The following is a 16,795-nucleotide window of genomic DNA, read 5'->3' as shown; positions in this document are numbered from 1 at the left end:
GATATGCTATATGTAAACAGGTAATTATATTGGCCTCTTTTGACCCTCACCCAAGATAATAGAAAGACAATGCATATTTCTTAATTTTATTCAGGCCAGTCCCATTACAGGAGACGTATCCCAGATATTCGAACTATGTGTCAAATTGTTGTACATGCAATGTATCTTACAGCTCTTCCTTCGGGGTTTTATAATAGAGATGTAGTCTTTAGAAGCACTGTGGCCAGGATATTTATGATGATTACATCCTTCCTATTCAAAATTAAGGAAGAACGCAAGGAGTTGAGCAATGGCAAAAACAAGCCTCAGCAAAAGAATAGTAAAACAAAACAAGCAAAAGTTAAATTAAAAATTAAATGCAATGGCATATGAAAATAAGCAAAACTTAACTGTTTTACGTAAAATGGACAACTTTTTGAGGTACTGAATACCATTGGGGAGTCTTGCATAAAGGCAATCCTTCTAGTATACAAAATCTTTCAAAGTTGTCGTATCTTAGAAAATATCAATGTCCTCACCTTTGAGATCTTGCCATTTGCATCTTGAAACTTAGAAAATATTGGAATTCTTGTATAATGAACTTTGAGGGCAATGGCCAGCATTTTGGTTTATAGATTAGATTGATCTCCATTATCCTTCAATAAAAACATACCAATGTTGTAGGCTGCTTAGGGTTTCAATGAAGCAACAATGAGCTTCTTAAAGCAACGGCAACTGCTAATAAATCCTCCTTTATGTAACAGGCATACCTGTGGTGGACATTGATGTACACAAAACCTGTCTATTGTTTATGTAGTAACCTACCATATCCAAAACTGACTGTTGTCTAAGTAATCAGGAGTACCTTTGTCTACTCAGGATTACATTTGTTAGGCTAGTTCCAATTCCAAATGTTGAGCAAGTTTTTATTCTTTCATTCAATCAGTCAGTTAATCGGTCAATCAATTTACATGGCTGCTCATCTAACCACAATTTTTTAAAAAATCAAAGCATGAAAAAAGACATACAAGTTGAATACTGTTGATGAGTGCTTCTCAGCCTTGACAATTTTAAGATGTGTGGACTTCAACTCCCAAAATTGTATTCCAGTATTATATTTTTCTTCTTATCATTGCTGACCAAGCAATATTGAAACATTAGAAGTATGTAGAATTGGGTTTCCTGAAGCAGGTGTTCAACACATGCTTGAGTATGTTAAATTTAACCTTTGTAATTTAGAAAAACAGTGGAAACATCAAACAGGGAGTCAGATAAATGTGGAAAAATGCTTTACTGAGTTATCCTTCTCACTCATGAGCAAGAAGGATTTTCTGTGTCAGTGAAGCTCTATAATTAACTTGCCAGAGCTGTGTCATCTCTCAACCACAGGAATAGAATCAGATTTCATTTTTACATCTTATATTTTACTGAAAGGTCATAAAAGTAATAACAAGAGGTAGATCGCATGATAAGCCAATTGTTTCTGTTTCTTTGAAGTTGTGGTGTAATTAACTCTACATAAATGCCTGGGTTTGTATGGTTTTCCTACAAAGGAATGGATACACAGTATATATTCTATCTCTATTATCCGTGTATAAAAGACATTTGCAGCTTTTACTTTTCCTGTTTGCTAGGTTGACCCTTTCGCATCAGTGGAGGGAGACATCAATGTTTGTTTTCAGTCTTGGTGGGCAGATTGAACCTACCATCCTCAATGACCATTAAAGTTCCTGTAGTGTGTTAGCAGCAAATTATTATATAGGAAGTAATGCTTTGTTTGTAGAAGTATTATTACCAACCCACGTGTTTCTAAAGAAAACTTACCTTTTTAAAAGATGTTATTTTCTGAGACTACTATCTAATAGGTGTTCATTAATATTGCTTCAGATAAATTGCCCTTTTAGATTATAAAAATGGAGAGGATTAGCATCTCTAACTAAAAGCCAAATTGAATTTGTTTGGCCTAGTAGTTAAGACACTAGACTAGAAACTAGGAGACTGTGATTTCTAGTCCTGACTTAGGCACAAAAACTGGATGGGTGACTTTGGGCCAGTTACTCTCTCAGCCCAACCCACCTCACAGGGCTGTTTTTGCAGGGAAAATAAGAGGTGGAAGGCGTATTAGGTATGTTTCCTGCCTTGAGTTATTTGTAAAAATAATAAAGGTAGAATATAAATAAATAACCAAATTTTTACTTGAGACAGATTAAATGATATTTTGGTGGGATTGTGCTTTGAGTTAATAGGGTTGCCTGATGTGTAAGGATTGCCTTCCTAAATGATTATTAGCATATTTAATATACAGACTTGTAACAGCATTGCTCAACATTGTTAGAAGTCAAAATACTGGATTCCAGTCTTGAGAGAGACAAAAAAGTTAACATCTCAAATACAGTGAATTAATAAATACTCCATGTACAATTATGTAGCTTAATTTCTGGTTCCTTTTTTTATATTTGGAAGCCTGTTTTTTCCATGAAAGATTACTTTTCATGATACTATCTAATTACCATGATACAGAACAGGCCACTTTGGGGAGGAATCAACAATGTAGCTCAGAATTAATAAAATCAAATTACAGGGATATTAACCCAGTTTTTAATCATTGAACTGAAAGCTCTTTTCACAATTATCTCAATAAATTGGTGCAAGGGGATAAAATGGGAATGGTTACTATTTGAGGGGAGGAAAAAGAGGCCCCATTTTATTGAAGGCAGCTGTGCTACACCCAAAAAACAGTTTTGCTTAGTGTATGTATGTATATTATTAGATATATTACTACAAGTAGTATATATTAGAGGGGTTGTATAATTGTGTGTGTGTGTGTGTGTATATATATATATATATATATATATATGTATGTTTTCTTAAGTTTTCACGGGTACTTACATGTATGGTATTCAGCTTTGTTTGGGTATTTCCCCCCGTCATTATAGTTGTGCTTTTAAAGTTGTAGCAATGTTTCGGCAGAATCTCATCTGCCATCATCAGGCTTCTGTATTGTGTTTGTCAGACGAACACAATACAGAAGCCTGATGATGGCAGATGAGATTCTGCCGAAACATTGCTACAACTTTAAAAGCACAACTATAATGACGGGGGAAAATACCCAAACAAAGCTGAATACCATACATATATGTATGTTTGTATATATGATGTATACACACACACACACACACATACATACATACACTGTAGGCTTAGAGGTGTAATGGAAATTTTATACACACACACACATTTCCATTACACCTCTAAGCCTACTGTCCTATCATTCCTTTCCATATGATAATTTAGCATCAATATATTCCCCAAATAAGTGACTTATTAACCCAGAAAAATTTTAAAAATTGAGTTAGCAGGTGAACGAAAAGAAAGAAAAGAGTACATAACTATTACTACCAAAAGGGTGGAGCTTGTTACTGAAAAGCGAAGTAGCAAGTTTCAGATATCCCCAGGATTAAAGAAAACCACTAGAGGGTATTGTAGCATTTTCATTCTTTCCAGCCAAGGAGTTCTTTGATATTGAAGTACCCATTCTGAGGATTGCCCACAGCAGCTGGCAAGAGTGTCTCCCAGCACAGATAAGCAGACCAAGCTTTTCCCGCAGTCAGAGGTTACCAGGCCTTAAGCAATATATAATGTGAATGTATTGGTAGGCAATGTTCAGCGCTTCATTTACGGCATGATGTGAAAGGGTTCCTTGTTCCCTTTTAATTATGTAATAACAAAAATTGTGCCTTTATATATTATTTATACAAAGCACACATCAAATGCACATCAATCAAATGCATTTACAAAGCTGGGGAATGTGACAACACTTTTCTGTCTTCCATTTTTTGATTTTGCACAAAATTTGCATACCGGAGGCAATGCAGAAACAAGTATTAAGGACATGATAAGAACTGTGCATTAAATGAACCGTTTTAGGAGGAATGTGCACAAAATGCAACTTCTTGTGACAGAATGTGGAAACTTAGCGTTGAACTTGCGACCAGGAAAATGAGTAATTGAGTGAAAATCGATGAATGAATCTATAACTAGTTGAAACAGGAAATAGCATGAAGGAAGCTTATCTTCCTTTTACTATCATGCATATTCTTACCATAATTGCTGTTTTAAAAGGAAGGAGAAATGTGATGAAACTAATAACTTTGCAGGGGGAACATTTCAATTAAAATAAAGTCTAAAAGGTTGGTGTTGGAACACATGCTTTGCATACATTTGATCCAGATTTAATCCCTGTCATATTTAATTAGCAGTGAGAAAGACCTCTATTCAAAGTCCTAGAGAGTTACTAGGCTGAAATGATTAACAGATGTTTCTGTGGCAATGTCTTGAGCAGTACAAATTGCTCTGGGAAAGGGAAAGGCCAGTGATTTAAAAAAAAAAACCTTTTAAACCATATAGAGAGGACTATTGATTCATATTCACAAAGAAAATGAATATCGTTTAAGAATTCCATCCATATAATTAACAGTTTTATGGAATGGAAAGCTGGGGCAATATCTGTTGCACTTCTTCTTTTCAAATCCCCATCACTGGTTGGGGAGAAAATTTATAAAGAGAAATAAATATGTTCTAAATGTATGCATCTCACCAAGACACACATAGTTCTGTAGATCAGTTTTGTGTGGTTGTGAGGCTTTGACCCTTGTGGTGATTGGTTTGATTGAGGATGTGATTAGATGACATTTGCAAATTACCACATGTTAAAAAACCATAGCTCACCAGGTTAATTGTGATCACAATGTAAGTCTGAGCATTAATGAGAATAATTACAGGGCTGACAGCAATTCACCTCCTGGAATGGGGGAATTTGTTCCATAAGGCAAAAAGGATTGTGTGAATCTCCCTCGGGATTTATAGAATAATGATTTTTCCTCCTAGGTACCCTTACATTTTGTAAAATGTTATGTTGTTTGGACTTACGATAAATGCTAGTGGCATGTGTTATTTTAGGGATGTTGAAATTTATTCAAAATAATAAAAATAAACTTTATTTCATCTGTGAGAGGCATTGAATAGTTTTAAGAGATTTATTCTCTCTTTTGTGCGAATATATATTTACTGTCCTTGGGGATGTATTTAACTGAAATTCTTTGAAGCTGAATAGTTAAAAGCACCCGCTAAACAGATATTATCGCAATTAAAATTACTGTTTAACTGTAATTATATATTGTTTTGCTCTTACTGTATATCACTGTATTTTGTTGTTATACATTATAGCTGTTGCTTCTATAAACTATAGAGTTTCTTTGAAGTAGTTTATAAATGCATAGAAAATACGTATTTCTAAAGAAAAACTTAATTTAATATGATGATAGGTTAACACTGTATAATTATTTATATAAAAGTAAATTTTATAGCATTGATCTCAGTGAAAATTATGTGTATAAGATAGTATATTACCTCAAAGAAGTGGCAAAACTGAAAATTTGCTTTTGCTTCATATGATTGAAGCAACATATAATCTCTGGTATTTATTTATTTATACACACACACACACACACACACACACACAGATATATATATATATATGTAAAAACATGTATGTGTATATATGTATATGTGTGTGTGTGTGTGTGTGTGTGTGTAATGGAAAAGAGATCAAAACACAAACGACCCAGGAGATTACAACGCAGGACCTAGGATAACACAACAGAAGAACTCGCAAGGCCATCACACAACCCATTACCCAAACCATTAAAACACGGGAGGCTAATGGAAAAAAAGATCACTACAAAACAAATGATCCAGGAGATTACAGCACAAGATCCAGGATATCACCACAACAAAACTCACAAGGCCATCACACAGCCCATTATACCAATATCAACTCCATCAACCAATCAAGAGGCAGCAGTGCAGCCAACCAGCCCAGCACATCAGCCCCCCCACCACCAGCATTTATAGACAGACAACAGCTCCGATCACACACTGTTTGCACTGGCACAAAGCCGAAAGCACCAGCCTGAGGATGGCAAGTGGGACCTTGCTGAAACGTCACCAAGATACTCTTAATCTTACACGGGAAAAGACCCGAACGCACCTAGACCTACATATCTGTACCCGTGAAAATCTACGAAAACATTGTTTTATTTATTTATATGTATGTATGTATGTATGTATGTATGTATGTATGGCATTCAGCTTTGCTCGGGTATTTTCCCACGTCATTGTAGTTGTGCTTTTAAAGTTGTAGCAACGTTTCGGCAGAATCACATCTGCCATCTTCAGGCTTCTGTATAGTGTTCATCAGATGAACACTATATAGAAGCCTGAAGATGGCAGATGAGATTCTGCCGAAACGTTGCTACAACTTTAAAAGCACAACTACAATGACGTGGGAAAATACCCGAGCAAAGCTGAATGCCATACATGTAAGTACCGCAAAAACTCGAGAATATATATGTGTGTGTGTGTGTGTGTGTGTGTGTGTGTATCTTTGGTTATTCGGGTTTTCTCCCGCGTAAAATTGGAAGTATCTTGGCAATGTTTCGATGAAATCTCATTTGTCATCTTCAGGCTTGTGTCTGATATCCTGAGAAGAGACTGAAAGTATTTATCAACTAGTGCAACATACAATTAAAATCAGTGAACAAGGGTTTCCAGATTACATTTTTGACAGTAGATTAGCTAATGCATTATCTATTTGCTGCCTTCTTATTTCATCTTGAGAGCCAGAGGTGTTTAGAAAGCAGAAATGCCTCAAGAGCAGCTATTGTAATGTTTGACAGACATTGATACAATTAAGATGCCTAATGCTCATAAGAAGCAGATTAGAGTTGGAAGAACTGCTTAATGTGAAACTTGTTTATTCTGGAACTAGAATCTTATTTTCATCAATAATTCTTGCCTGACAGAAAGCAGACTGCAGTCATGTTTGGGCCAGAAGTGGTTGAGAAAGTAGATTGTAAAATACTCTTGGTTTTCAATCAGTTGCACAGTCGGTGATCATTTTCACAGTGTGAGTTCTTTCAATCTTATTTTCCCTCCCACGGTATTTTTGGTTTTGTTTTGTTTATCATTTCTCTTTCTTAACTATACATATTTGTCTTTAGAAGTGTGTTGTGGAATACATGTAAATGAATGCAAATCTGCAGTGAGTTACTCTTACTAATGTAACTCCAACATTTTAATACTAGATTTTAGTTTATTCTACAACAGTGATTCTCAATCTTGGCAATTTTGCGATGTGTGGACTTCAGCTCCCAGAATTCCCCAACTCAGTGCTGGCTAGGAAATTCTGGGAGTTGAATTCATGCCAAGTCTGAGAAACACTGCTCTGAAACTTTATTTTAATCAAATCACTGAAATTTGCTCTTCAGCAACAGAGGAAAAGCATCAAAAAATTAAAAACCTGAATACTAACATAAAACAGACAGGCTTCCCACTATCTTTATTCATTTCTATTCAATATGCGCTCTTATCCTATGACATTTAATGGGATTTGCCCACTAAATATGGATGCGTGGACCTGTATCTTTAGTAACAATGCTAAGATGATGTAGGAAAAGAAGAACCTGATAAGTTGGCTTTTGCACTACGAAGTTGTGTGTATTTATTCTGTAGCACATGGGATTGCTTTGGAATAACTGAAAATTGTAGTTGTTGCAGGAAACTGGCTTTGCTCCAGGGCAACAGAATAGCTTTTGAAAAATCATGTTATGCTTCCATTTTCTACATACCAAAGTTGAGCAGGAATTCTTCCCAAGTGATCTTTATCTTCACTTTGTTAGCTTTCTTCTCTGTTCATCATGTTAATTATTTAGCCAAGTTATTAATAGTCATCTGACAATTGTGAGCCACAACAAAGGATGGGAACAAGTCAGTTCTCTCTGATTCTGCCCCTAATGCTTCCTTCCAAATCTTCACAGCATCTTCATTTTGAACATGCAGTATTTTACAGTACCAACCTAAGATCTTCAAGCATCGAGGAATTGAAGAGGAGGAAAAAGCATGAGGTTCCTATATCAAAATATAAACTTATGGGTCTCTAAGGTAAATCTCCTTGACCAACTCTTTTACTTTATCAACATGAAGACTTGCTGGAAAAAAAACAGTAGCAGGAAACATAAGCACAAGACTGATGTTTCCTGACATTATTCAATTTACCTATTTATTTATGCAAATAATTATTTTACTTTCCTGATTATGTCCACTCTTCATCTTCCTAGCCTTATTCTTGCACAATGCCAGGGTTTGTTGTGGTTAGCCGGCAGCAGGTACAGATGGCTGAGGAGAGCAAAGACTCAGATTGGGGCCAGGACCATTAGGGAGTGAACTGCTGCCTTCAGAGATTGTGGGGGCTGGCAGCAGCGATGAAGAGGTTCCCAAGGAGCCTATGCCAAGTGTGCATGCATGCAGGGCTGCTCATAGGAAAGAGCAGGTGCAGTAGCACAGACAACTTGGGAGTAAGGCTGTATGGTAATGGCCCCTCCTTCAAGAACATAAAAGCCAGCTGTGAATCGGACGTTCTTTGCAGGAAGCAAAGACGTTTTGAAACTCCAGCCTCGTGGACATTGCAGTATTTTAGTTGGTATTTGAAGACTCTTGTGTTGTAAAATATTTCTAGGTAACCTTATCTGTTATTTTTGGCAGCCTCACACAGTTTTGGCCTATCAAAGTTAATTAGTTTGCAGCAGCAGTTAATTAGTTTGCAGGGATTTGTAAGAATCATTAAAAGGTTTCTGTTACCTTTGGTTCATGTTTGTTTTATTGGACAAGGGTTTGGGTCAGAACAGGGTTTGTTTATTCCCGCTATGGCAGGATCCTTCCTGTGCAGTGAAGAAAAATATAATATATGGTCTGTTATCTGGTCTGTCCATAATAAATAACATTAACACGATGAGCTTTTACATGATGGGCTCTAATGTTTTTATTTTACTCCCTCCCTCCTTATTAAATGTGCAGGGAATAATTTCATTAGCCAAATTTAGTTGCCTTTTTAAGTATTGTACTTTGCACCTCTGCTTTAGATAGAATTTAGAAATTAAAAGAGAACACATAATTTTGATCAAATAAAAGAAATAAATGGCAGGGACCCCTCCTGATTTATGTGCTTTAAATTAAATTGAAATTTAGAATAAAAACAAAATGTTCAATTTAAAAGAACTTGATTCTTGGCTCTGAATAAATAATACAACCCTAGCCACGGAAAAAAGATGGGTGGCTGCAGCTAATATCTCTGAAAGTCAAAGAACAAAACTATTTAAACTTTAAAAACAAACCATGGTTTTGTATAACAGTGTCTTCTGTGCAGGCAACTTCTAAGTCCTATCTTTGTACATGAGGCTAGATTAAGATAATCAAGTACTGATCACTTGTTATTCAGACTTATTTGGAAATGGAATCAATTAGTCTGAGTGGGCATGGTTGCCATAAGATTTATGGCTTAGCATGAGATGTGAACAAAGTCGTTGTCTGAGTTCCCACATCACAGTAAGCCATAGTTCACAAAGACCAAAGCTGTAGGGGACTCAGCCCATTATGTGAATACTATGCGTGTATTGTTGCAATATACATCTTTCTGTAATATAGTGTCTCTATATGTGTGTATATTCATTTAGATATTTTTTATCCAATGTACACAAAGAATTGGGAATTATCAGCCCATCTTAAAATACTGATTGATTTGACATTAGGATATTGGGGGGAGTGTATGCTTAAATCTTGATTCCAACATGGAATATATGATGGAACATATTTCAGAGATACAATAGCATGTGCTTATACTTTGATTGAGTCTTATTTAATTAATTTCAAGTATCTTGTCTTTTAAGATACAAATCCGTCTTAAGTAACATCATTAATAATAAATACAATTTATATTATTTTTAAAACAATGGCATACTTTTGAAATTTCCCCCCAAAAGCAGTTTCTGCTAATATCAAGCAAGAGTTGAGGAAGACAAATTTGCAATAAATGTTTAGGATGATTTTTATTTGCTGACCTTCATTCTTCCCTATAATATTCTCAATGCAAAGAAACTCAATTGAATGTATTCATTGCAGAGATCTCCATGTGTGGAGTTAAGCAGTTTGCTTACTTGTAAAGGTATTTTGCTACCACATATATTTCTGTATATAACTGTCTTGTAGATAAACCACCACTGTTAAATGTTTACGTCTCTGTGTTCTGTATTTTGCTCCTGGGTTGTCTTATAATAGCAGTCATGCTGCAAGCAAACTTATGAGAAGGTCACAAAAGGTGATCAAACGAGACCAGGACATTGCAACTGTCATAAATATGAGTCAGTTTCCTAGCATCTGAATTTTGATCAAGTAACCATGCTGTAACAGTTGTAAGCATGAAAAATGGTCCTTAGTCAATTTTTCAGTGCCATTGTAACTTTGAATGGTTGCTCAGTGAGCTGCTGTAAGTTGAAGACTACTTAGACCTGTGGTCCAGCATTTTAGATACACAAATCTTGCATGTTATCAACAACAAGTACAGTTCTGCTATTTAAATTAATACTGAACTGATAAATGTAATTGCCTAGGGAAGTTAAAAACAACAGTCATCTTGTCTTCACATTATGGACAGATGAGCAAAAGAAGAACCATCCATTGTGATACTTTACAGTATGGACTGTTGGTCTGAGCTCTGAGCTTGGCAATTTGGTTACAAAGGTTTCATCACCATTTGAGGAGAGATCATCAGTGCGCATTGAAGTGTGCTTGTCTGTCAGAGCATTAGTCTTTAATTACCTTTTTATGTGATGCAAATTATGTGGATGTTGTTTGGCTACTTTGATTGGCTGGCTGTTGTGCTCTGACAGACGAGCACAATTCAAAGCGCACTGAGGATGTCTCCTTGAATGGTGATGAAATGTTTGCAACCAAATTGCCAAGCTCGGAGCTCAAACCAACAGCCTAACTACCAACCCAAGCTACTTATATTCAAATACATTTCATATTTTACAGTATGTAATGGGCATAATTTGCATTGTGATGTCATGGCACACTTTGTCATCATTTTGACAAAATCTTGGCTTGCTTATGTCTGGACCACATAAAAGTCACAATATTCCAAAATCATCTAACAGTGAATCAAATATTTGTCTTTATCCGCATTAGCCAAATGTATACCAGCATGTAACTTTTCATTTTGGAATGGTCAAAAATCTGCATGTATTTCCAACCTAGCCATTCTCACAGTATGCTAAATAATATTTCATTGATTTGGCTAGAAAAATTCACTGCAAATAAATAGCTAAATCATGTGTCTTATTAATACTCTCTTGAAAGTCCATATTCCTATAATACATTTCAATTTAATAGCCAACGTCCTTAACAGCATATTAAATTGAAATGTTATTTTTTAAATTCTTATATTAAATTTTCTCTTCAGCTAAGCGGCCCTATTGAAAAATGTGTGCACCTTACATATGCTCAAAACAAATTGTAAAAAAAAATACCATTTGAAAATTTTATTGGGAAAATATGAAACATTTTCAAAATCAGCGTCAAGGCTTGAATTTCTCCTGCTGTGAAAGAAAACTTTCCATGTCTCAGCAATAGCTTTCTTGTCTATTAAAAATCAAAGTTCATTAGCGTAAGAAGCATTTGCTCATAGATTCTGGCATTTCACTAAATACTCATGTGTGAAAGGAAAAGAAAACACATTCCTTTGAACATTGAACTTTATTTTTGAGCTCTACAAAGGAAATTGCAAACTAAACAGCAGATTACCAGATGGTCTGATGTATCAACAATAATAAAAATTTCTAAGCTCGATGTTACAAGATATTAGGATATGATTATCTGCTACAATGCCCTAACTCTGAAGTTACTGCTTTAATAAAGAAAGACAGCACTGTTTATAATTACAGTATACAGACTCAGAAAATGATGGGCATGTAATGCATACACCAAAAGCTTTAATTTTCTGCATTAAAGGATGCATTTTACACCATTCCTCATCTGAAAATATAGTTTACAAATATCATCAGTGAAACAATCCCTTCTTGCAGAAATTACAGATCTAAAAACGGAATGAAACAGGATTAGAAAGAATAGGAAAAACGTCGAATAAGAGCCAAGTGGCTTTCAATATCACAATCAGCAACTCAAAGAGGTGGATCTGCCCATAAAAAAAGCTGTTATATTCAATTACTCATGTGGCCTTGGGCACAGTGAGTGGCTGCAGAGAGAAAGGGTCCAGCTTTTACACCTATATATTTGTGTTTACCCAAAGAACAGGACATGGCAAATTGGACATAGTGTAACTGCATCAGTTCTATATATTGAAAACCTAGCACTACTTACAAGTTTTTTCACAGCCTTAAGTTTTAAAACCCTAAATGCTTTTAAATCAGTTATCTGCAGAGTAAAGCATTTCTCTTATTACGGGTAATAATTTCTCAGGATAATTTTTCAATTATCAAAAGATACAAAGGGACTGCCCTCCAGAGTTTAGAAGTAAGATTTTTTAAAAAAAGACTCTTCCCTTATTTGTGTAGCTGCCATTAGTCTCTGTATTCTTTGTCCATACAAGAATATCAAAAACATAATCTTATTTTAAGTATATCTTAATCATTTTAATTTTATAGTTTTTAAAATTTATTGCCAATAACTATACTTGAAAATGTCATTATGTTATTGATTTCTGCTGGTTGGTTTTTAATTCTTCTATATTGTGGTAGTTTTCACAAAAGTGAAATTCTCTGAATAAAAACAAGAAAGTTGTAATCTCATACACTGATCATGTGACAAATTAGAGAAGTTTGATCAGAGGACTACCAGTGAAGAGTGAATCCAAGCAGTATTAATGAGGACTTTCATCCATTTGAGAAACAAAGACAACTTCAAAGCATTATCAAAAGAGAAAAACTCCCTGGAAGCCTCACCCCAAACCATATAAATGATTTGTTCTGACAATCATGTGTTGAATAGCAATAGCACTTAGCAATGGCACTTAGACTTATATACTGCTTCACAGTGCTTTACAGCCCTCTCTAAGCGGTTTACAGAGTCACCATGTTGCTCCCAAACAATCTGGGTCCTCATTTTACTCACCTCAGAAGGATGGAAGGCTGAGTCAACCTTGAGCCTGGTGAGATTTGAACTGCCAAATTGCAGGTAGACGGGGGTCAGCAGAAGTAGCCTGCAGTATTGCACTCTAGCCATTACGCCACCAAGACTCATAAATCACAGTCATTGGTAGCTTTATCTTCACCAGAACCAAGATGATTTCTTAAGATGGTCTCAAGTTATCTGAATAAATCACCTTGAATCATTCCAAAAAGAAGAAACTCATTAAAGACTGTTGCTGCAGTCAAATCTGCCAAAATATATAGAATGTACCAAAAGTCAGACTCCATAAGCCAATAGATGATGTAAAGGACACCTTCACATTAGAATTCACATTAGAGGAAATGTAACTGTGTATTCATAGGTCATGAGTATCAGGCAGTATTTAGAACAAAATGGCAGCCAATTTGAACGTTTAATGTGATGTATTTAATAAATAAATCATGTTATACGGGACTATGGGACTAGCCCTCGTTCCAAGATGTTACAAATAAATATATGTGAAATTGAACACTGTTTTATAGTGCTTAAAAACAAGTGATTTAGTGTAATTACTAAGGGGAGCATTAGGCAAGTTTCTCTGCATACTTACCATGACCCATTCAATATAATGCGGGTCAAAGTAGGTTCCTCCTTTAATTTCCCAAGTATTAAGGTGGATGGATGTTTGGTTTTGTAATTTCATTGCTGGTACTGAACAACGTGTTCAAAACCTTAAATTTGCTTTGGTTAAGTAGGTAAATTAACTTACTCAACATAAAATTGGATAAAAAACAACTTAGTGGATAGAATTAGTGTCTCCTTTGTACAGGACAGAACAATCCATTTGTAGAAATGGTCCATAGTTTTTTGGTTTTGGTAAGGAGAAGGAAGGTGACAGTGACCAGTTTGATGACACAGTGGGGACAGGAGTAGCATCCTCTTTTTATCTCCTATTAAGGTGGATGATGGCCTGATTTTATAGTCTGTGGGTGTTAAAGTTTAAATTAAAATATAGGAATTTCAGGGATTCTTTGAACAATGTTTGGGGTTTCCTGTGTCAGAATGGTAGGAAAAGCCCATTACAGATTTTTAGGACTTGCACTATCAATATGTGGTAGTCTGTTTGGAAGTGGTTCCAGGGACTGCAAAAAAAAAAAAAGGAATTCAGGGCTGGAATTGCCTAATCCTGCTCAAAACCAAGTCTGTACAAGCAACCCTTATAATAATCAAGTGCATAGACAAATGCATCGCAATGCTGAGGTGGGAGTAGGGGAGAGATAAAGTACAAAACGTGCTGTGGGCCATGTTCATTATACCTTTGTTTAAACATTGACTCACAGCTAAAAGAGACAGAAGCCACCGTGTGAAGTAGCAGTAGGAAATTAGACTCTGAAGAGAGTGAAATGGTGTAATTTGCTATTGTTTGCATGCCCCAATTCATCCTCTTGCTGTTTTGTGCTTTTATCCCCTTTGCAGACCTTGTGATGAGCAACATCCAGAAGTCAAAGCTGACCTTTATGTGAACAATCTGGCAGAAGCTGTTGATATAATTCTCAAGTATTTTCATAAATAAAAATGCTGCAGGGGTCCACTTAAGGCAGATGTTAATGTAAGACCTTCGGTGTAGCTGCACATTTCTAGCAATGTTCAAACCTTCCTCCATTGTTTATGGACTAATTGGGAAGCAACTTACTAGTTTAATTTGCCATTGTATCCAGCTAAAGTGATATATTAACCACAATAAAAATAAAAACAAAGTTCAATGCATCCCTGTTAGTCTGCTCTAGGAATCATTTGAATCTTGTTTGTCTGATTTGGGGGGAAGGGGGGCTACTGCAACACATCACTGAATAAACCTCTGTGCCATGCATCACTCAACATGGGAACTGCTTTTTCTCTTGGCCATTTTTTATTATTGTCTTATTTCTTGCAAAAAAAAAAAGATCCTACAGAAAGCACTCACTGTAGATCATGATTCTAAAGAGTTTTGTGCAGAATTGCCTCAGAGGGCACAAGTAAGATCACGTCTTTGGATAATTTTTCTTTTTTATTGTCTCCACCCATTCAGTAGGAAGAAAGGAAGGCTCATGCTAAGCAATAAAGACAGATGTTTATACAACAGTTGGAATGTTGATTAGCATCCACACTACAGCCCAAATATTTCTTCCTCCTTCCTCTGGGCCGGGATGGATCTTCCAAGTTTGCATTAGAAGCTGGTTTTCCAGTGTTCTGAGGGTGGCATCCTCTAGCATCAAAACAATGCTTTCCCCACTCCCAGTCCCTGAAGCAATTTTGCTTTCTTTTAATCTGTTTTAACAAGAAGATGAATGAGTTACATAAACATAATGCAGAACATGTAGATGGTTTTAAGATGCATCCAAGCCTTCCTGAAATATTAAAGGAGAAACAGAAGATCCCCAACCAGCGTTTGAATCTCTGGTAGGCATACATCTGTTACTTTAGTTTCAAAGCTGGATTGAAAGATTCACATACAATTGGTGCTATATTTATGTTTATATATTACATTTCTCCTTTGAAACTTGAAAATTCTTACAGGTAGTCCTCAATTTACAACCGTTCATTTAATTCAAAGTTACAACAGCACTGAAAAAAATGACTTACGACTGTTTTTTTCTAGTAATCTGGCCTGTTCCTTGGTAGTTTCAAGAAATACTCGACCTTCAATTATTGTGATCTCCTGATGAAACCCAAATTGAGTAAAAGCTCATCAGTGTGATATTTTGTGTACGGGTAACCCCCAGGTTACGAGCGTTCCCTTAGTGAATGTTCAAAGTTACGTGATAAGTGCCCCCTAGTGTTTATGAACAAATCCCTAAACTACGAATCTTGCAGCATCATGGCAGTCATGACAAACAACTGCAGAGGCTCTGCAACATTCGTCCTGTGCTTTACCAGCCAAAACAGACTGTTGAAGGGGTAGGCCTGTACCTCCAACACTCTGTTTTGGCCTACACAGGCCTCACTCAGCACTTTGCTGGCCCAAATGGAGCTTTGGAGGGGTGGCTGGCTTAGGTGAGGTGGCTGAGCAAGGCCTGCACACATCAAAACAGAGCTGCAGAAGGTGCACAGCTGAGAGGCTGAAGAGGGAACAGCTTGCTAGATCTTTGCATGGTAAGTGAGCTGGCGCAGCAGGTTGGGGGGAAGCAATTGTGGGGAGCCTGAAGTATTTCAGTGGGTTGAGAAGGCTTTGGGTAGCCTTAAACAGGTGGCTTGTTCCATCACTAGCCCCCCCCCGGCCTTTCCCATACCTCTTGTGCACTTAACAAACCATGCATTCAATTAGTGAATGCATGGGCAAAAGGAGGGAGTGATCTCGTTCAAGGTACAAGATTCATTCCCATGAATCCTCAGGTTATGAATGGAATGGGCAGGATCCATTGCGTTCGTAACTTCAGGACTACCTATATATGCCATTCTGTGGATGTGAGGAGTTCTGTGACCTCCATCTTGAGAAATACGTACCTGTCTGTTCATTTTCATATCTTGCAAGTAACCTCGGCTCCCACAGTTGGGCTGTTTTTGTTTAATCACATTGTTTTACTCATGTTTTTTTTTTCTTTAAGTAGGCTTGCATATAGAGAGCACCTTTCTGTTGGTCAGTTGCCAGGCTGAAAGAGCTGGTGTTGAGTTTGTGTTTAAGGCATTGGTACTGCACAAAGTCAGCTTGAAATACAGAATAAAGAATAAAATAGTTTGAGAATTCTTGCATTGAATTAAAAGAATTTTAATTGTATCCCCCCCTCTGAGGGCACTTCTTAGCATTGAGCAATTTAAGACT

At 36.3% G+C, this 16,795-nt stretch overlaps 1 protein-coding gene across 1 annotated transcript in view; it reads left to right on the top strand.

Annotated features, from left to right (window-relative positions):
* LHPP (phospholysine phosphohistidine inorganic pyrophosphate phosphatase) overlaps nt 1–14,763 on the top strand; it is a 124,926-nt gene extending 110,163 nt beyond the window's left edge. Inside the window, exon 7 of the mRNA XM_026704933.2 lies at nt 14,473–14,763. Within this exon, the coding sequence (XP_026560718.1) occupies nt 14,473–14,569 (97 nt within the window). The 3' untranslated portion in view covers nt 14,570–14,763. The remainder of the gene's footprint in view (nt 1–14,472) is intronic.
* Nucleotides 14,764–16,795: the final 2,032 nt, after the last annotated feature.

The sequence above is a fragment of the Pseudonaja textilis genome, chromosome 4 (genome assembly GCF_049901715.1).
Source record: "Pseudonaja textilis isolate UNSWEBS1 chromosome 4, rPseTex1.2, whole genome shotgun sequence".
In the NCBI taxonomy this organism is placed as follows: Eukaryota; Metazoa; Chordata; class Lepidosauria; order Squamata; family Elapidae; genus Pseudonaja; species Pseudonaja textilis.
The sequence above is the reverse complement of the archived record's forward strand: the minus strand, read 5'-3'. Positions and strand labels throughout refer to the sequence as shown.